Raw genomic sequence first — 21,568 nt, 5'->3', positions numbered from 1 at the left:
TTTTTTTAATATGAAATTATTTCACAATATAACTGACTGAAGCACTTCCTTAAGTGAAATAATAATAATACTTTTAGATTAAGATTTTAACACCTTGTTTCAGGTTTCACCCGAAAAATGGAAAAACTATTGTGAGTACACAGACTGCCTGATCACTTTATCTAGAGACAGGTAAACAAGTCTTCATTTAAAAATATCAAAGCTTTTTGTACTTTCAAACTTATAAAATCCAATGATTGAAAAAATAAATGTATTTAGTACAAGTAAAGTATATCATAAAAAACATTGCTTAAGTGTACTAAACATTAACATTATACTCACCAATGTTATTTATTTTCGCTCACTTGTGTGAAAAAAAACAATTTACTCACTTTTTTTATTCATTTTGGGTCATATTTGCTAAAGATTGTGGCAAAATTTATCTGCAAACAATGGTTTGAAATTTCATGTAATGATTTCAAGCTGTCAGTTAAAATATCCATTAGTTTGTTTGTAGAACATGTACAGTCTCTTGTCACTTGCTAACTACCCACACAAATATTAAAAAGTTTTGATAGGGCACATTGTAATGCATTCGAAGTTGCATTATTTCATGTAACATTTAAAAATGGCTTTATACTGTTGAAAATACTCCATTACAGCCGACGAGGCTTCATAAATTTTCATGAAACGCGTTGTTACTACATTCTTTATTGCATGTTTAAAAAAAATATATTACGTTTTTCGTTCTTCGAGCGTTTACGGAGTCACGGGTTAGGTTTTTAATATTTTGACATTTGTGAATTCTGACAGTTACGTCACTCTTCACAGGCTGAATATGTTCGTACTGTTTTGCACACCTTAACTTTAACTTTAACACGATCGGCAATCTTGTAATTTAACTTTAATTAACCTTCTGAATATGTATTAAATCACATGTTTAAATTGGACAAAGGAAATGTATTTAAGAAGAAATTAACAGGTTATGAAAAATAAATGATATTGGTGTCTGTAAGATTAAATTAGCGCAAATTCAAAAATGTTCTGTACAAAATCATCAACAGCCAATCCACAATTTCCCTTTTTTTGGAGAACCATAGCATGCATGCATGGTAGCGCGATCTCGTGATAATGATTGATAGTAACGTTCCACTTTACTGTTGTTTTCGAGAGTGGTAGTCATGTGACCGTCATGCAAACATGAATAACCACAAGCTCGCGCACATCGGGATTAGTAGTAACATTCGAGCAGCGTGTGCCAGTAAATTAAGTTATATTTCCACAATTATGGTACGCGCAAAACACTTTGTATACAAAAAACACTTCGACGGATTTCCTAAAGATGGCGATCTAGTGCTCGAAGAGGAAGAACTGCCAGCTATTAAGGATGGAGGTATTTTAAAACGATCGGATTTATGAGATTAAGTATTTGCCTCAAAAATATCCAAAGCTGAAATATTTTTATTGTATTCTCAAGGTCACGGCCGCACGATAAGCTCCTTTGATACCTGCTCAAGTAATTCTTATGTGGCGAAGATGATTTAAAAATAAATTATTTTGTAATCTTTGCATACCATCAAGAACACGTTGATATTTCACCCGTCCTAAAGTAAAACTTTGGATATTTATTAAAATTTTGCAAAATACCTAATAGTTGCTTAAAATTCATTGAAATACACTCATTCCCAAAAATACGAAATGACGCAATAAATTTTTTACTTAAGTTTTATTGTCTCTCATTTTTTTTATTCCGTTTGATCCAAATTTTATTTATTCGTAGATAATTTCTTCATCTCAAGTTAACTAGAAGTAAGATTTTTCAAGTCTTCCTACACGAAAGACTAGAACTGTTTCTTTTTAGTGTATTGTTTAAGTAATAAGTAATATCGACATAGAGAAAGCTTCTACTCTGTATTTGAAAGACGCTTTTATAACGAGAATTTTGTTTATTGATTTGTCTCGAAATAGTGCGAATTGCAGCTCTTTTGCCGGAACCTTGCATATTACCAACTTTCTTTGATTTATTTTATTAGTAAAATAAACTGACACTACTTTGTTTGGAAATACAACCTTTAGAAACTGGTGGAATAAGCAAAGCCACTGATACCCAAATGCAATTCAATCCAGGAAATTTCCGTCCTCCATTATTTTTAACCAAATTTCTTCTAACTGCACGATATCAATAATTTAATACCTTTTGCAAGTCTTATTTTTGCCGTCTTCTTGCCGTCTGCTTAATTATCTCATAACACTGCTGTGTCAAAAACTTTCTGCTCTTTCAAATTCCTATTAATTAATTATATTTAATTTAATTGGGTAAATCAACAAACGAGTTTATGAATTCTGTGAAATATTTTTGTTATACTCAGATACTTTGCATGATAACTTCGCGTTCTTCCAAATTCAAAACATTTTCTGTGGTTTTTGTTAGAATTTTTGGCCGAGGCCGTGTACTTGAGCGTTGACCCTTATATGAGAAAATACGCGCCCTGGCAACCACTCAACAAGACATTTTATGGCAGACAAATAGCAGTGTAAGTATTTACCTCAATATAATAAAAATCAAATTAAATAATAATAAATAATAATTTAATTTTGCACTAATTATTTTTCAGTTTTAACAAAAGTAACTAAATTATGTGAACTCTTTGAATTAATTTTAGAATAAAAGACAGCAAAAATTCGAAATTTCCTAAGGGCCAACACGTACTGGCCTCATTTGGGTGGAGATCGCACACTATTTCGGACGGAGTTTCGAAGGATCCTTTTCCGATCAAAATACTACCAGACTATGGTGGCTTACCCTTGTCGTTGGGGCTTGGTGTACTGGGACATACTGGGTAGGTTTATACCCAGTCCATTCGTTAACCAGCAAACGCCAAAATACGATCCGTGGCTAAAATCCACCAAAAACATCCGATCGTCCTCAAACCTGTGACTCATATTCCTGAAACTTCTGAAGTGGTGGCTGGCGCCTTACTGAAGTGACACTTTGTATACATTTTATCGGTACTTAATTCGGTAGTTTAGAGTAGGGGATCAAAAATTAAAACGCTTTCCGAATTAAATTTGGAGATGCAAAGAAACAAAGGCAATTTCAAAATATTTTTTTAACTAAAACTAGTGTATTATTTTTCTGATGGCAGTGTTTTTACCCTAATTTATTACAGTTTCTTTTCTTGCTGTAGGTCTCTTTGGCGACCTGATGAAGTCGTGATATCCGAAAACATTTCAACTATTTTTGCATCTTTGAATGTAGAGTTTTGGTGGCGAAGAGCTTTGAACACCTTAAGAATAATAATTTTCTCATTTTTAGAAAGCGCAGTATTACTAATTTGTTCTACCGGAAAGTAACTACAATTCTAATGTTAACTAACTAAACTAAACTAACCAAAACTTCCTGCCTATCTACTTGCCACTCTCGGGACTCTTGACAATCATCATAGGTACAATACTACTCCTATGTAATACTGCCAAAAAATTATAGTGGAAAAGATGGAAGGGAATATTATTGTTTCATAGTACCTAATTACTTTTTAGCCACACTGCATATATCGGCTTTCTCGAAATATCACAACCGAAAGTTGGAGAAACGGTAGTGGTCTCGGGGGCGGCGGGTGCAGTAGGGAGCATTGTCGGTCAAATAGCGAAAATTAAAGGCTGCAAAGTTATCGGTATAGCCGGTTCAGACAAGAAAGGCAAGTGGCTGACGGAGGAATTGAAATTTGATCGTTTTATTAACTATAAAACGCAAGACGTGAAAACGACGCTGCAAGAATTTGCCCCCGAAGGAGTTGACTACTATTTTGATAATGTAAGTATTATCGATATCCACGTCAGAGTAAATAATTATGGAAAAATGGAATTACAAAAACATTAACGAAATAAATTAGCTTCTCGACATTAAAACTTACAGAATGGTAGCTTTAGACTTATTAGAACAAATTTTTGAAGTACAGGGTGTTCCTTGCAAGTTTAAATGTCAAATTTTATGATGATTATGATTAAGAACATATTTATATAGATAGTTATAACAGGGTATTGAAACTCCTCAAAACTTAATCCTACATTTCTTCTTTCGACTTGAAAAAAATGTCGCTTTACCCCCACAGTGAACACAATCTAACCAAAATTGGTTACAGATATTTCCAATATTTACAATATTTGTAAAAAATAAAATTTATAGTAATCTGATTTCTAAAAAAAACAACATGCATACAAATTGAAATCTAGAAATCTAGAAATTCCAAAATATTTTTAGAAAACATGTTGCTCCGAAAATAGCAATACGTATTTTTTTAGAAGTATTATTTCAAAAAAAAAAACTCAAAATTATTTAAATAAAAAATAATAATAAATTATATTAAAATATTTGCCTAAATATATATAATGTGTTCAATTTTTAATGGTTTTACTTCGCATTTTCCATATTAATAAAGCTAAACCAATTACGACTTTTATGAAATGCAAAGTGCCACAAACAGAAATGTCATAGCTATCTCGAATTTTTGCGTTTTTAGGGCACCCTTTATAGTTCGATTTTGAGTTTACGTAATAAAATCCAGTAATGTATTCAGTTTTCTTCTGAAACTCACAAATTTTTGTATTCAAACTAAACATTTGTTTTTTCAGTGGAAGACTCTCTACGTATTGTAATAGACGTGTTATGAACTTTTCAAAAATATGTAACATATAGGAAAGATTTGATTTTTTTTGTTTGGTCCTAATATACTTTTCTTGTCATGTCAACGTCATGTTAACCCAAAATATAACAATTATGAGAAATTTGATATATTAGAGATGTATTATTGATGCCCGTACAATCATGCACATACAACTTTAATTTGACAGGTTTCTAACTTGTTGTAATAAATTGTATAGCTTATGTAAGAAAATATTACTAAAGTAAAGATATATGCTTTGTATTTGAAATAGTTTTTATGTGTTATATATTTATTTATATATTATACGATTGTTAAAAGATATATATACATTATAAAATACACAAGTTTAGTTTATATAAGAACGTCAAAAGAAAACTGGCTGCACCTCTGGAACCTACATAAGATCCCTATACAGAAAATTATTCACATAATATATCAGTATCACTATCGCTATCATCGCATGTTCTAATTATTATTTGTTCTATATCATTTGCAATATGGATATACGATTTGAGGACATTGGAGGTAACACGGAGAAAAACATTGTTACAACGAATGGCAGATTTCAGTTGGTGCCAAACATGTTCAATGGGATTAAATATGCAGTGGTAAGGGAGAAGCCTTAAAACTGTATGCCCTAGATTTTTTGCATAATTATCACAGACGTATTCCTTTTGTAGGTTCAAGCTTTGTAGAACCTCAATTAATTGCTTTTTGGTATAATCTTCGTGCAAATAAATTTTTGGATTGGAATTTGGATTGTTGCTTTTGTGTCACATGAGGAAGGGGTTTTAGTCAACTGTCTGCTGTGATAACTTGCATTGTTCATTACCATTACGCTGTTAGGAGGAATGTTTAGAACTAGTTTGTTTTTAAACCAACTTTCAAATAAATCAGCGGTGGTGTCTTCATGGTAATTCCAGAGAAGAATCTTGAATATTTTTCGCAGACAGAGAAAGTCCATTTGGAATCCAACCATCTTTAGAGCCAGCATGCAAAATAGTTATTCTTTTACCTCTTTTTGATGACGCGTTTGTTTTACACTTATCATTTGAGTCAACCCAACTCTTTTCCGGGGTATCATAAGTGTCGAACCAGGTTTCATCCAAGTAAATAATGGGCCTTTGTTGTTCTCTGTAAATCCTAATTTTTTCTAGATATTCCAAAACTTGCCTTTTGTCAATTTTTTTAAATCTAAAACCCATGTGTTGAATACACTTCCATAAGGTAGTTCCGCCACATTTAACATCGGTTTCATCTTTTTCAAGCCTCCGAATTAAGATATCTAATGCAGGCATGCCTAGTTCCTCATATAACTGGTAAATTTTACGCCGTATTATATCTTGATCATTTTCATCTACACTTGAGAAAATGTCAGCATCGCTTCTTTTTTTCCTCGTTGAAATGGGATTATTCACAATTTTCAATACAGTTGATGATAGAATGATTGAATAGTGTTTCTATATTTGGGCGGGAGCATCTCCTGAGATGCACTAGACTCGCACATATTTTGCATAATTCGCACACGATTTAACACACGCTGTATTACACACGAAATAAGAATGATTACTGATCTTAACTTAAACTAAGTAGTATACAAACCAAAGAATATACACAGGTATATACAGGTAGGTATAAAATTATTTTCTATTACGGAGCACAATTTTAACTGAATTTAAATTCCGAAACTTTAGGTAATAATATTGTTGCATTGTATGTTAATGATCACCCTTGGATAATCCCATTCAAAAGCAATTGGTCACTTTCTTATATCTATGAACAGACCATACCCAGTTTAAATCCAGTTGACTGTTGATTCAATAAAATGTTGCCACATTTCCGTTTGCAATTTAAAATAAATCACGTTCTACCAAAACTAAACCAAGTTCTACCGCAGAATTCGAATTTTATGATATATTTGTTTCGTTTAGGTTGGCGGTGAAATAAGCTCAACGGTTATTTATCAGCTGAATCCCCACGGACGAGTTTCAGCGTGCGGATCAATTTCGGAATACAACGATGGTGGTCAAAAAGGTAAGGAAGAATGTGTATTTTTTTATCTCGATTATTCTTTTTTTTTGCACCAATCGCCGTCGTCCAAATCCCCATTAATGAAAGGCATTCTCCCTTAAATCTTTCCGTATTCCACAGTAAAAGTTTTGCGTCGTGCGTATATCTCAAACGCTAGAATTTATAGCGGCGACGCGTTAGCTTAATGTTTATTACATGGATTTTACTTAGTTCTATTTCGAAAACCCCCTAACTGGCCAAATAAAAGGACCCTTTTACCCTTGTATCATAACTTTTATCTAAGTCGCGGTCGTTTAGATTTGGGGAGTCCGAGTCTCAGGACGTTTTAGGTTCTGGTTTCCGGTAGAGAATGGCCTTTCTTTCGAATATCCCAATTAACTAAGAAGGGCAACACTGATAAATTGGTTAAGGCTTTCGCGGCCCGTTGATAAGCTATTATCTTGATTCGGGTTTAAAGGCCGTCGTCGGTTGGAATTACTTCCTAACGTTTCGCTAGCACGAGTGGCGAGCTTCTTCAGAGGTCCTTCCATCTCCGATGTTGGACGTAGATGTGGACAGTCTACGTCCAACATTAAGGGCAACACTGTTCTCTTGTCTTGGTTTAGTCTCAGTTTATTTCTCTAATTAATTAATTCTTGTTCATTATTATAACATGCTGATATTCTTAATAGTCATAAGCAAAAACAAAACCTAAGGCTAAAGAAATGTAAAAAACGTTATTGATCAGAAGAATTAAATAAAACTGAGGGGGGAACCATTAACCGAAAAACTTTCAATTAATGCGGAACGAAAGAACAGTAGAGGTATAATATTTTGACAGGCTGAGACAATGTTGCCGGTGCTAAATATCGCCGGCGTAAATCAGGTAAATTAGAAATTTAACTCAATATACGTTTACAAAATATTTCGTTAAACATTGCCCTTAAAATAACAAATATTCCAAATGTCTTATTTGAATGCGACAACAGTACAACGAAAAAAAGCTTTCGGAAATATAAAGTTTTCAAACTCGATTATACGTATTTCTAGTATTTATCTGCTTTGTATTTTTTCTGTGGGAGAAGTGACTTTTTCAAAGTAAAAATGTGTTTTTCGATATTGCTATTACAAAGATTGATACCAAAAATGCGGCAATACTGTGAAGTTTGTAATGAACTTGGCGGTTTGAATTCCAAAGTGTCATTTCATGTGTATATAACAGATCGTAGGCGGATATTGTAGATTTCCAAAGAACGCTCAAATATATCGAATCTGGTTTTCAAATTTTAATTTTTTTTCCATTATAACTTCACACGCTAATTATTTATTGTCCCTATCAAGAATCATTTTCTCCCAGGTTATATGGTTGAGATAGTAACCACTGGTATATTGCCTAAATGCCTTTTGCGTCACAACATGAATTTTATGAAAGAACTAACAAAAAAATTTGTTTCTACTTCCCTACTCTCAAGTACCCCATTATGCACTGATCATGCTTGCCACCAAAGGGTCACTTTAGAACGTCAACATAAATGTTACCGTTATTCACATATTTTCTTTTAATCTAAATATTGTGAACATGTAAACGTTTGTTAATTACGTTATAAGCAATTGTTGAAAGCTTGACTTTATACAGATTAACAACTAGATTTTATATGGTCATTTTCAGTACCGATAAATATTAATAATTAAACGGAGCACTAGAATCACTACCGTTATACCACTTGTAAATTATTTCTTCTGTATATTAAATAGAATTTTCCCACACAGTTTGTAGTGCTTCTTGATACATTTTTAAAAGCATGTTGAGTTTGACCATCTCCTCCAATATGTCGCTTATAATAGTTTTTTGTAATTCTTCAAATAAGTAATACTGTTTCGTCCACAGACAGTGGACAAACTTAACTTTAAAGTTTATTTGGTATGAGCTTTATAAAAAAAGTATAGCGTTCTACACATGAACTTTGTCACACATTCGTCACCCACTCCGTACGTGCCCAAACAAAATCGACTGTGAGTGCCAGTTTGCGTCGTAGAAAACAAAATTTGTTTCTTGAAAACGTTATTCAAAAAGGTTACTAACAGATTGAGTGTCATTCCCTCATAGTACACTTTAAGTAATAAAATTTATGATGATTCTACTAGAAGGATACAAGGTGAAGCCGTCGGAACCTATGGGTTCGAAAACAACTAAGCATAATGTGTTATTCAACCATACACCTCGACTGTCATGTATTTGAAGCATTTAACAAATACTAGAAATTTTATACTATAAAAAAGGGGCTTTTCCAAGATAAAGCACACACTGGTTCCAAATATCAGATTTCCTACTCTAGTTCTAGAAAAACCATTTTGAGAGTTGTTTTTGATAAGCACATTTTGTACATTTTTTAACTCATAAATGAAATGAAAATTTTCTGAAGACAAGTTTTCATTTCATTTTGACGTATGTAAGTTGGCACCAATAAAATGTTAATATTGTTTTATTATTTATGTGACCAACTTTCTGATGAATGATAAGAAACTACCATGGTCAACTACTGAACGGTTCTGAATTTAATTTTTGTAAGTGTAACAATATTTAAATCTGTTAATTTTTTCATAGAGTAATGAAATTAGTTAATAAATCACCTTATGACGGCGTTAAAATTTATAAAATAAATTAAACAGTAGACTAAAATAAGGCGACGCGATATTTTATTATTTTGATGAAATCAAAAAAGACAAAATTTTAAAAGAATCTAATACACAGACAAGTACATAAATTTATCAATAATCAATACAATACATACAATACAAATTTCACACTTCCATGATCTTTATTTATTTTTTTTTTGAAAATCCAATAGGCAGACGAGGCTGTCTAATTACAGGATAGCTCGTACTAAACATACAAAATTACAGAAAAATTAAGAAGATATTTCTAAAGTTAATACAAAGTATTAGAAGAAAATTCAAAATTTTGGTTTTAAACAAACTCAGGCTTAAGTACAATAAATCATTATCTTCGCTATTTAATAAAGACAGTTGTTATCGATACTAGTGTATCTAATAATTCGAGAGTTTAAGGAGTAGTTTATTTTGAATAGTTCTGAATCTTTGTTTTATGACGGTTTTTATTTTCAGTGACTCCTATTTACTTTCCTTTGGTAGCCAAGGAACTTAAAATAGAAGGATTTCAATCGCGCAGTTGGTACCATCGTTGGGACGAGGCAGTAGCGCAAAATTTGAAATGGATACAAGAGGGAAAACTTAAATACAACGAAACTGTCACGGAAGGTTTTGAAAATATGTTCGTCGCTTTTACGGACATGCTAAGGGGCGGTAATATTGGAAAAGCGATTGTCAAAGCTTGAGCAATAAAAAATTAACCACTGTCTTTTATTTTTCTGTCCTTGTGTCGCCGTTACCCTATTTGTCTCCGTAAATGTGTCGTAGCACCGCTAAAAACGAATACGAAGAACGTAAAATCTAAAAATAGCAGATTATTCTCCCATATCGGGAGCTTCAATGTCCGTTCCATTACCATCATTAGTGAGTTTAGTGTTAACGGAAGCAGCTTGGCAGCTGTCAAGACGACTGGCCTCTTTGCCCTTTCCATGAACGGAATGATTGACCGTTGAAAATATTTATCTGTAAGGTACCACGTTGACATATAACATGCGGTGCCAACATTTTCGCTCTGAAATTTTTATAACTATTGCATATACTATAATAAACTAAATAAAATAAAATAAAAATACAATAAACCGAGTTATTTTAAAGAGACAATGGTGGGATAAACGTGTTATTATTAAATATAATTTCTTTTTAAAAAAGAAACAATAAAAATGTAAATGAAAAACTTCAGCAGAATTTGCGATTGATGCAGTTAAAAACAAAACAAACTGGGATCCAGAAAATTCATAAAAGGGAAGTATATTTTTGGATTCGTTAGTTTTAAGCTTCTATCTATCTAGGAATCAAAGACTACATAATAACACGCTATACATACAAAAGAACGACTCATCAATAACTTATGCTAATTCAATAGTTTGGTTTTAGATCAATTTAGGTAGGAGAAAGTAAACGAAATTTTATTTTAATAAGCAAAATAGATCATAAACATTTAATATTCGTGGATGGTGAATATATTTATATAATAAAATTTAATAAACATATAAATATTATATATTTATATATTTTTACACGCACCTACAAACTTTATTATCGTTGATATCAATAAAAATTTATAGAGTTCACTCCGAACCACCAGGATCTCTTTTAAATACACGACTTTTCACTTCACTGTTTAGATATAAATATTATAGCGTTTTCTCATTGAAGTAAATGTCCATGATGCATCGCTACTCGGCTGTCCGATATAAAGAATCTTAATAACCATTAAATATTTCCAAGTTGGATATCATTGGACTACTTTTTTATCAGAAATTTAATAACGCAACTCATATTTGGGTATTGGCATTTTTTAATTTTAATTCCAACCATTTTTTTAATAGCACACCCCGTATTTTTTAAGTAAATTAAAAAGTGCTAATTTTTCTCTTTTCAGTGACATACGATAACACACACAAACACCTTGTATTCTGCTAAGTGTAAATGGCAATCTTTCAAGACGAGAACTTCTTGGTTGGGCAAGTAAACCAAAAATTCTTTTGTACACGCCAATGAATTCTACGTAAAGCATCTACAAGAAGGCGTTTTTTTTTTTTTTTGATAACACAAAACTATATAGATATATATTAGGAAATTAGAACATTCATAAGATAACGTAAGACGCAGTCCATAATTCAACACTCAACAAAGTAATCTACAAAAATGCAACCTTGCAAATGAGAGTTAAAAAAATATATTAATTTAATCTTGAGTATTAAAGTTTTCCCAGGAAATAATAAGGAAAAAGGAATTTAATTTTAATTGAATTGAAGTTTTAATTATTTAATTGTGTTTTAAGATAGCAAGGAAAACTTTGAAATGTACAGTTTCCTTAGATACTCACTAGAATGGATGAGATTTTTAAATTAAATTTTTAATTAATGTTAACCGACCAAGTTTTCTTATTATTGATCAATTTTGTTCAGATCAGTTACAAAATTTCGCATTTAAAATCATGTAGTCAGTTGGGTCAAGACAACCACTAAATTCAATGAAGCAAACTTCATGCAGTTTAATATTGTAGTAGTTGGAAATTTGTTGTTATATCGCTTGATCGATTGAACTTGAAATGGAAAAAGTAAAATGTATCATTTTTCATGAGTTCGTTAGTCGTTAATATTCCTAATACTCATTTGCAGATTGTGGAGAAGATTCGCTATTTGAAGTTTTGGTAACCTGCGATTATCGCTTCTGAGTTCGAACGCCCATTAGTGAGCATTATGATAATCAAGCAGCTGACTGCTTAGCTCTTTGCGCTAAATTTGTATGCACCATCCGGGTAAGCAAACAAAGTTCGAGAAACAGCTAATTGTTCACTTAATCAGCAAAACGCATCGTCTACGTGTTATACATAAAGCCGCAATCGAGGATTAATTTATGGCTCAAGTCGATTTTACCAAAGTTTTCAGATTATGTCCGAACCAGCAATACATCGCGACCTGCGCGAGCATTGAGTTCAAATATGTAAATGCTCTGATAAATTCTCCGCTTCCAATGGGAAACTGAAATTAAGTTGTACCTACTATTACAGTATACTCAGTTTTTATACGTACAATAACGATTTCGAAAGTAGTGGAGCAAATCACAATCACACTGGCGGCAACTTGGACAAAAATTATGGTGGTATACATGTGTTCGATGTCCTGTACAAATCTAAAATCATAAACAGTGCACAAGTTAACTGCAACACGCAGTAAAACTTAATAACCTCTGCAAAAATATATATTCTTGGCACACCGAAATCTAGGGGGTTAGTATAATTTTAATTTTATATAATTCGCAGACTTTAAGCAACAAATCAGCAACTAGACAGACAAAGGAAACGCGAAAAACTAGAGGCAACGATTCCTAGTATAAAATAAAGGGTAATTACAATCATATAAAAGTTGTGAGAGATAACGCGCTACAAATAGAGCTGAGATATAATGTTTTTATCTTTTATCTTAAAAAAGAAAATAGATAGAACAATAAAATATTACGTGAGTATTACTATCATTTATAAAAACGCATTCTGAATATTTTTATATTATTTAAAAATAGTTGTAAAACTTGGACATGAAAAAACATAAATTTCGATAGAAGAATTTATTAGAATTACGCTAGAATATACTTAATTTCGACTAATCCTTTTAGATATGCCCAGATAAAATAAACAATGGGATTTAAATCTGGTGATTGAGACGGCCAATGATAAAAACCCACCTCTAGGCTGAGGTGTGCTGGGCTACCACCATACATGTAATAGATACCTCTTCTTGTTAACAGGGGTACATTTTCTACCAAATGGTTCTTGTAGAAAATAAAGTCTTAATCTTAAAAGTTGAAAATGTAGCACAATTAAATGACCATCGATAATTTACAGTAAAATCGTTCTGCATATACATATAATATAAGAGCGACTAAAATAAACGTTTTTAGGCATCCAAACCAACTGCTTTCTTGGTTCCATGATTCACATAGGATTTACATCATTTTAGAACTTGCGGGCAAAGATTTTATCAACCAATGTGAGTAACGATTGTTAGCTTGTTAATATGACAAGAAATTGGATTTTGGGGTGAAATATTTTAAAGAAAGTGAAGAAAATTATATTTCAATTTTTTTAAAGCAGGATTTACAAGGATATTTCACTTAACAAAACTGGCCCATTAACTTCATTTTTTTGCAAATGTAAATGTGTAAAATCACCATGAATATTTTTCCCTCTACTCCATTTATGAATGCAATGTCTTACATGCAATTTTTTTGGGTCATTAGTTTTTGAGTATCTTTTTTAAAACAGCAGAAATACACTCAGTGAGTGACAGTTGATGTGATCCTCAGAATTGGCAAAAATAACGGTATCGATATTTGTTTTATTTTAGATCGGCAATATGTAAATATCAAGTGGCTGATGCTTTGGAATACTGCCATCAAAACCAAGTGATGCACAGGAATCTCAAACCCGAGAATTTATTACTGACCATAACGAATGACGTTAAACTAGCAGATTTTGGCTGGTCAGTTCACTGACCATCACTAAACCGCAATACCATGTGTGGAACTTTGGAATAGTTACCTCCTGAGATAGTTGATATCAAAGTTTACAATCACCATGTGGATAACTGGTGTATAGGTAGATACCCCATCTCTGGTTAATTAAGTATTTAACTGGTCAACCGCGATACCTATTCAAGAGATATTATATTACGAATTTCTTCATGGATATACTCCGCTTAAAGGAAATGGTTAGGAGGACACCTTTCAACAAATCAAATCGGGCAACATGAAGTTTGAAGGTTTTTCTCAGCTGGGGCAAAATATTTAATAACAAATGTAGGTAGGGATATTCTTTTTAATAAAAAGTACCCACAATATTCTTGCAGCTTGTATTATTTAAAGGCGAGAAGAGAATATTTTTATCAGATATCCTGAAATATCCTTGAGTAATACAGGACAAAAAAGAAGTCAAGTAAAGTTAAATATTTTCCTGAAACCATTTTTAATTATGAGTTTTTTAATTTTGATTTAGACCTTAGCACGTAAAAAATTCCAATCCACACACACACAGAAAATTACTATTAATAACAAATAAAAAATAATAAAAATAATTATTAATAAAAAAGTTAAAAAAATATTTGCTACATGCTAAAACTTTCACTTCTATGGGGATTATTTTCAAATGAAATTACTGAAGAACACGCTCCGGTTTCTCAGGCAACAACGCATCTCACGCGAAAAACGTCATTTCGAGCATTTGAATTTGAGCCCGAAAGATTACAAGATGTACAAAACTAAAAAAATGTAATTTTACTGCTCATGCCTGAAAGCGACTTGTTCATTTTTGGGTCTAAAGTTATAGACATAACTGATATCTGATATGTATACATAGGATAAGATAATACTATTAAATGTAGGCATAAACAATCGAAACCTATAAATACACAAGATTTGTTAATATAGTTGATATTATTCAATTAACTTGTTAATTATTAGATTTGTATGAAAATAGTTTAGACGATAATTCGATAGTCATTAGTAAGGACCATTGTTATATCTCGAAAATAAAGTTTTTTATTAAAACTTTCCCAGTTCTGTTCTTAGTTCTAGTACTATTTCGAGTCTAGAGAGAGAGAAATCCCACGAACACACAGAATATAACAAATACATTTAGTCTACGTCAGAAACATCACAGAACGAAGTGACCATTATGACAAACAGAACCGCTAAAACGGGTTTGCTTTTAACTAACTTTAATTTATCGGTTGACGACTGAAATTTGTTGTGTGGTACAATTTATCTAAAAGTAAGTTAATAACCGGAGAGCATTAATGCGCGAAAATAGTTTTAAAAGTACTGTTATAAGTTGCCAATGAAGAAATAAAGTTTTATTTTTTAATTTTTTTGGAGCGATAATTGCCGCGCCGTCTACATTCTAATTGGAAAATGGTCAACGAATAAAGTTAAAATAAAGATCATCTCTAAAACACCGATCGAGCAATGCTTATTTAGATACATATTGTCATTATTTTTTGGTTGCAAATAAAAATGTGTGAGAGATTTGCTTCTGGAGACATAACAAACAAAATATTTGTGAATCAATCAGAGATCGCTTGTAATTATCAACAACACGGTACTGATGTTATCATCGAAATTTCATACAATACAAGGTTATTAAAGCAGAATCAACTTGAAGTTTTCGTCGCTCATGTAGAGAAAATCACGACCAAACCAAAATAATGAATCTATGATTTGCTGAATAATGTGCGTAAAATAGTGAATTCGCAAGTATGTCAGTGAGTTTGACAAAACAAGAACATTTCGCGGTGCTGAAAGACAAAGTTGTTGCACTGGCGAGTCACTTTCTTTTGTAATTTGTATTCATTAAGAACTAACGATAAATTTGTTGCTTAGTAGTTATTTAGTTGCGGTTTGAATTTATGAAATTAGCAATGTTGGTACTACAAATTAATTTGCACGCATTTGTTTTATTAGCGAACAAAAAAATCAGACCGCTTAATCAGTTTCTTTCATATCTGGACATATTAAACTAGTGGTAGCGAAATTCTTTTTGCACTACTAATGAAAGAAATTGTTTTGCGAGATATGAATTTATAAAATTAGTAATGCAACACATACCCATAGCTTGGAGATCATAAACCATCTGGAGATAATATGTCCAAAGTGAGGTGAGGGAATGTGGTTTTCGCTGAAGCAAGCTTGAAATATTCGGTCTCCTAATTTCGTTTTGGTGCAGATGGTAGTGACTTTAGGTTTCATAAGCTAAATTTTTGGTAATACAGTGAACCAAGAAAAGTAAATTGAAGTTTTCAGATATATCACAAGGAAATTTAGAATATGGAAATACGGAATACTTCCCATGACTCCATGGACCTAACATTATTGCCGCATTTCAAATATATTATTACTATTATTACTTACCGTAACAGTTTTACGTGAAATTTTATGTGTTCTTTAAATGTCTGCTTCTCAACTTCATGTGATGTGAAAGTGACTTTGCCGACTTTATCACTTAAAATTTCGAAAAAGGAAGTGGCTATTGAAATCAATTTGTAACTAATGATATCGATGTTGGAATTAAGATAAGCAGCCGTGCTGAAGAACAGAACCTGAGCGAAAAAAGTTACTGAGTAGGTGATGTTATTAGATACATCATAGGGCACGTATCCGGGCAAGGGAAGAACGTATTTGGAACCCGAAGCAAAGAGCGGGGCAATACTGAAGAAGCTGACGCATATCACGCAGTTCGTTCGGTAAACTTTGGCCACCGTAAAAGTAGTCTTCAAATTTTTGCGTAAGACATCCATTTGTCGGTCTGTGAAAGTTTCCCTACAAAATTCGTCGGTCCTCCTCTCCAAATTCAATAGTTGTTGGCCGCTGGACGCGAATATTAGTAACTTTGCTAAGAAGGCGGTTTGTTCTAGTAAATGCAGTAATGAGTCAATAATTCTACCGAAATCGCTTATGTTCAAGACGACTGAAACCACCAAAGAGAACTCAAACAAAACGGCGACTAAAATATGACCCATACGACGGAGAAAATAAAAACTGTTTACATTCCACGTTGGTTTTGGGTTTAAACCAGCCAGACGAAGAATCAGAAATTCCGTATTGAGAATAGAAGAAAAGCTGTAAATCTGAAATTCAAAAACTATGGAAATGTCTAAACAGCTTTGAATTACACACTTACCGACCCAACCATGTTAAAGTTCGCAATTTTTGAAATATTTCAACTGTATGTATTTGCCGTAGCCAATTAGTATCTCCTTAGGTAGCGGCGTTTATGGTATTCTTTGCTGAAAGCTAAAGATAATTTCCTTTTTTTAGGCTATGAATAAATTAACGTTATAGTCCGAGGGTTGATAGCAACAGATTGATTTCGGATCATTATTTAGTCAAATCCCTCAAACATTCTGATTGATAGCTTCTTTTGTAATGATGCGTATTCACGCAATTCGTCTAGTGTATTATCAAGCCAGTTTTAAAATTTTGAAAACGTCTATACCATTATTTGTAGTTATAGTTTATGTGTCATCGGGCCTTTAACTATTGTTTCAGCTCATACGAGGGCAAAACTAAGTTTAGTGGAGCTTGCTTATTAAATATGCATATCTAAAATGTCGGCACACGCGTATGTTTTAAAACATATTTTCTTATATGATTAATCGTTAAAAGTTTGGACGGAGTGGGTAAAATACGAAAGTTTTTAGAATCGGGGGAATATTACATTTATCATGAAGTTGAAAATAACAAATGATGACTGAAATTAAAAATACCGGCTCACAGGAAATTACTGCCCATCTACTTTACAATGCAGTCTTGTTTATGACTTCCATTTGATGAGACTGAATTTTACATCCAAATCAATTAGACACCAATGAGGCACATCAAAACAAAATTCCTTATCCTCTGTTTTGGCATTGAATTATAGAGATATTAAGTATACAGTAGTTACAAAATATTTAAGGACAGATTCCACATTGAAAAACGAGGAAAAAAATTAATATAAGTAATGATATAAGAAATGCTTGATAACATGGTCAACTTAAAACGTTTTCTGGCTTTTACAGTTTTTTTATTTAAACTTCTTAATGTTTACTTAATGGGCAAGAGCAAATGTTTTGCGCCTAAAACTATGCATTACTGGTTTTAGCAAAAATTAGTGTCACAGTGTCTCTTAATAAAGCCTTTCTCGAATTTTTTTTAGGGAACAGTGAATTAATTTGTTTAAATGTTTTAATACAATAAAGCATATTGTTTGACAGGCATTGCTAATATGTTCCACTAGTGTCACTTTATTCCCTGTAGGAGTGGAATACATCAGTTTTATACATATAACTACCAGATATACAGCGTGTTTAAAAAAAACATGACCAACGATAGGCAGAAAAAATCGTCATCCAAAATATAGAAAAAAGTTCATATAAATGCATGCCCAGAAATAGTTAGGGACTTAGGGACAATGTTACGCTATAGGCTCCATGCCTTCAATTAAGCTAACGGTAGACATTTTCAACATTTTCGTTGCTGTTAATTTTGTAGAATTAAGCAGGTTGTGACCACAGAAATATTGTTGCCCGAGGCACATAATTTTGTTCGTCCTTACGCCGCTATATTAATATATGAAATAATTATTTCATAACAATATAGTTTTATAACGTAGTAAAGTTAAGTGATTCAAAAATCCAAATGCTACTAAAATGAGCAGACGCTTCCTCACTTCTAGTAGTTATGATTAATTATAATTTAAAATGTCAAAAACGTTGTTCCAGAGCCAAACAATTCGAGAAATAGTTTCTAAGCAAAGTTAATCTGGCTTTTAGAAATTGACACCAACTTTTGCCAAAGCCAGTGGCGAACAATTTTTTTCGATAAACATGAACTTTCCGTCGTGAAGGCCACTGACGTAAGTATCTTAGGAAACAATTTTGTATGTAAAAACGTTTAGCAGAACATCCAAGTGCACCAAAAAGCCTCATCTTAAAATCTCAAAGAGTTTTCGGTAAATTTAGGATGAACTGCAAAAGAAGGAAAACTTTAAACACTGTAAATCATGAAAACTTTTTTGCATATTTTTAAATCTAGAATCTACTTTTTAATTTTCTCTACAACATTCTGTAAAACTCAGATTTTTATTAAGGATTTAAATTGTTTAGTTTGAAATAATAACAAAATATTTATTCGAAAAAATATCTTGGAGATAAACATTATTTTTTAGAAAATTTGTTAAGATGTTAACAAATTATGCACATTTGGCAAAGTATAAAAATATACTTTAAGGGAGAATTTTAACCCCCTGTATTTTATTGGTGCAGTAAACAAGACCCTTCATTCTTGATCATACCTATTTTTGACACCTTATTAAATTATGCAAAATAAATGTTTTTGCCTACCAGGAGAGGCGTACGAAATCGATAAGTAACTGGTCAAATTTTCAACTTCTGTGCCACAAACTGAATTTTAATTTTGTCAATAATCTTTCCATTCTCTTATCCCTTCTTCTGTAACGATGAATTACTGTATCTTAGTAACCAATTTTTAGTAAAATATCAAGCCGTCTATATTTCTTGCCTTTAGATTTCGTATGTTCTTTTCAATACTTATTCCTAAAATTATTTAAAAGACTCTCCATATCTCAGTCGTAATAAATATGTCTTTTATAAAAATTAGAATTCGACTTTTGGTATTCGTTCTTAATCATTTATTTGATAAAATATTAATGTTTTTTTTTCTTTCGACACAACATAATCAGAAACAGCAAGTAGGTTAAAATAAGTACAGTGTTAAAGAAATAAATTTTATTGAAAATGGATCATTGAACTTCTTTAATAACATGTTTTTGTCTTTCAGGTACAAATGGAACTGATCCAGGTCTTGAATGAGTCCTCCTATTGCCTTCTTTCCTTTTCTGCTTCTCTCGAATAGTGCGCATCTCACTTTGAGCATTATAAATATGCCTCGGTACATGTCTATGCCTACTTATCCTTTTAATCATAGGATGACTTGCATATTTTTGTTTCAAAGCTTCGCTGTATTGAAGTGCAGCTCTTTCCCTAGGTTTTAACTAAAAATAAAAAATAATTTATGCCAATTTTAATTTCAAAGTAAAAATTTTTGTACTTACAGGCCCTAATTTCTCTGATGCCCTCGCTTTCCATATCCTAATGTTCATTTCATCAGAACCACTAATAATATATTTATTGTCAAAAGTCCAGTGAACACATGTCAACCTCTGCATTCTCTTAGTATGGTAAATTTCTCGAGAATGACCTTTGTCAACTTCGAATATCCTTATGGATTTGTCATAACTTCCCGAAACAAATTCTTTACCGGTTGGAGCGTAATCTACATAGGTAACGGCACCCACATGGTCCATATGGACATTCACTGGCTTCTTCAAATTTCTGGTGTCAAAAGTATATAAACTAAAAATAGAATTAGGCTTTAAAAGATGTTGCTTGTTTAATTTGAGAATATAACGCCTTTTACATAGAGTTAATTCTCACAATACATGAGAACATGCCCGATAAACTGCACTTACTTAAAATCTTCACTTGCGCAAGTAAATATGAAAGCTTCCATAGGATTCCAAGATATTTTATTTGTTCTTAACTTCATAATCACCTTTCTCAGTGGTGCATTGTCTCTTGTATCATAAAGCATAATGCTCCTATCACTGGCACATGTAGCAAATATATCTGTTTCTATATTGTTAAAACAAATGTCATGTAGGCTATCAACCCCCCACTGGTAAGTACGAATTGGTTCATTGCGACCTTCTTCCCAGAGTTGCACAACATCCCCACAGGTTGCATACATTTTATTGCTATAGTGATGACTTATGCCACTTAGAACTGACTTACTCAGGATTGTATTTACTGGTTCTTCCCCTTCCCCAAACTGGGGTGATAAAGATTTCCATATTTTAATAGTTTTATCATCCCCAACAGAAATGAAAAACTGACCATTTGGAGAATAAGTAACCCCTCTCACAATTCCATTGTGAGCAACAAAATTCCTTAAACATGATTTTTGAGGAATATCCCACACTCTTATTTCTCCATCATAAGATCCACTTGTTATTAAAGATAAACGTTTCGGATGTTTGCTAATGCATGACACACTGTCCCTATGTCCTTCAAGACTACACAAAAATGGTTTTGCAAAAACTTTCTCTAATTTTACGGCATTTAGAGCTCGGGTATATTCTCTAGCCGCCTCGAAGGGATGCAGGGATGGGTCAAAATTTCTGAAAACTAAAAATATAACGGAAATTATTTTGATAAATTAAAGAATCAAATAATCAAACAGTACCTTTATGAATATCATTTTTAGTCTCTCGAAGGTAGTCATCAGGATTTCTGCTTATAACTTTAACTTTCATTTTATAAAAATTAAACGTTTTAAAAAAAAATATTAATAAAAATAAACACCGTATATGAAATGTATTTAATTCAATATAACCTCATTTAGCAAGAAACGTTCCCAAAGAAACAAGAAAAAGAAGAAGATTAACTTCATTTCCACCACCAACCACTTTCAAAAAACCAAAATTTTATCTTATATTACTATCACAGCTTTATAAAAAATGCTTCTTACTTATTGTTCTAATTCTGTTCTTAATCTCGATATGTTATTTTCGCCAAGATGGTTGACGGGATCACCCAGATCCTTTCAGGGAGCACTCTTTGTCAATTGCGATAAAAACACAAACCTGTCAGAACGTAGCCGAATCACCTCAGTAAAATTGGCCAAGGAAG

At 32.3% G+C, this 21,568-nt stretch overlaps 3 protein-coding genes and 1 pseudogene across 6 annotated transcripts; 2 read left to right on the top strand and 2 right to left on the bottom strand.

Moving 5' to 3' along the window:
• The first annotated feature begins 1,159 nt into the window (after nucleotides 1-1,159).
• Nucleotides 1,160-10,029, top strand: LOC132700868 (prostaglandin reductase 1-like). The gene is made up of 6 exons (XM_060668440.1): nucleotides 1,160-1,372; nucleotides 2,411-2,513; nucleotides 2,643-2,819; nucleotides 3,520-3,793; nucleotides 6,575-6,677; nucleotides 9,780-10,029. The coding sequence occupies exons 1-6, from the start codon at nucleotides 1,180-1,182 to the stop codon at nucleotides 10,007-10,009; spliced, it is 1,080 nt and encodes a 359-aa protein (XP_060524423.1). The 5' UTR covers nucleotides 1,160-1,179; the 3' UTR covers nucleotides 10,010-10,029.
• LOC132700869 (odorant receptor 49b-like) lies at nucleotides 9,987-15,949 on the bottom strand. Of its 4 annotated transcripts, none has more exons than XM_060668443.1 (5): nucleotides 15,927-15,949; nucleotides 12,362-12,461; nucleotides 12,206-12,310; nucleotides 10,180-10,335; nucleotides 9,987-10,124 (listed from the first exon to the last, which is right to left on the bottom strand). In XM_060668443.1, the coding sequence occupies exons 2-5, from the start codon at nucleotides 12,437-12,439 to the stop codon at nucleotides 10,065-10,067; spliced, it is 399 nt and encodes a 132-aa protein (XP_060524426.1). In that variant the 5' UTR covers nucleotides 12,440-12,461; nucleotides 15,927-15,949; the 3' UTR covers nucleotides 9,987-10,064. The 4 variants fall into 4 exon arrangements, with proteins under 4 accessions (XP_060524426.1, XP_060524427.1, XP_060524424.1 ...); XM_060668444.1 differs by lacking the exon at nucleotides 15,927-15,949 and adding an exon at nucleotides 13,011-13,069; XM_060668441.1 differs by lacking the exon at nucleotides 15,927-15,949 and adding an exon at nucleotides 12,517-12,696.
• LOC132701419 (aurora kinase B-like) lies at nucleotides 12,678-14,151 on the top strand (annotated as a pseudogene).
• A 3,642-nt stretch (nucleotides 15,950-19,591) lies between the features above and the next one.
• LOC132700411 (DDB1- and CUL4-associated factor 13) lies at nucleotides 19,592-21,327 on the bottom strand. Its single transcript, XM_060667715.1, has 4 exons — nucleotides 21,123-21,327; nucleotides 20,350-21,064; nucleotides 19,933-20,233; nucleotides 19,592-19,872 (listed from the first exon to the last, which is right to left on the bottom strand). The coding sequence occupies exons 1-4, from the start codon at nucleotides 21,190-21,192 to the stop codon at nucleotides 19,621-19,623; spliced, it is 1,338 nt and encodes a 445-aa protein (XP_060523698.1). The 5' UTR covers nucleotides 21,193-21,327; the 3' UTR covers nucleotides 19,592-19,620.
• Between the last annotated feature and the right edge of the window lie 241 nt (nucleotides 21,328-21,568).

Source organism: Cylas formicarius, unplaced genomic scaffold, assembly GCF_029955315.1.
Source record: "Cylas formicarius isolate icCylForm1 unplaced genomic scaffold, icCylForm1.1 PGA_scaffold_4__25_contigs__length_36172078, whole genome shotgun sequence".
NCBI lineage: Eukaryota > Metazoa > Arthropoda > Insecta > Coleoptera > Brentidae > Cylas > Cylas formicarius.
This window is presented reverse-complemented; position numbering and strand designations above follow the sequence as displayed.

Bases quoted from the DNA above. Each gene is read 5' to 3' on its own strand.
- LOC132700411 (XM_060667715.1), bottom strand. From the start codon at position 21,192: ATGAAAGTTAAAGTTATAAGCAGAAATCCTGATGACTACCTTCGAGAG. The intron at 20,234-20,349 runs GTAAGTGCAGTT...TTCTATTTTTAG, and splicing joins TGCGCAAGTGAAGATTTTAA to TTTATATACTTTTGACACCA. The intron at 19,873-19,932 runs GTAAGTACAAAA...TTTTATTTTTAG, and splicing joins CATCAGAGAAATTAGGGCCT to TTAAAACCTAGGGAAAGAGC.
- LOC132700868 (XM_060668440.1), top strand. From the start codon at position 1,180: ATGAATAACCACAAGCTCGCGCACATCGGGATTAGTAGTAACATTCGA. The intron at 1,373-2,410 runs GTATTTTAAAAC...GGTTTTTGTTAG, and splicing joins GCCAGCTATTAAGGATGGAG to AATTTTTGGCCGAGGCCGTG. The intron at 2,820-3,519 runs GTAGGTTTATAC...ATTACTTTTTAG, and splicing joins GGTGTACTGGGACATACTGG to CCACACTGCATATATCGGCT.
- LOC132700869 (XM_060668443.1), bottom strand. From the start codon at position 12,439: ATGTATACCACCATAATTTTTGTCCAAGTTGCCGCCAGTGTGATTGTG. The intron at 10,336-12,205 runs GTAAAATCGACT...TAAAAATTTCAG, and splicing joins GACATAATCTGAAAACTTTG to AGCGAAAATGTTGGCACCGC. The intron at 10,125-10,179 runs GTAATGGAACGG...TGCTATTTTTAG, and splicing joins CACTAAACTCACTAATGATG to ATTTTACGTTCTTCGTATTC.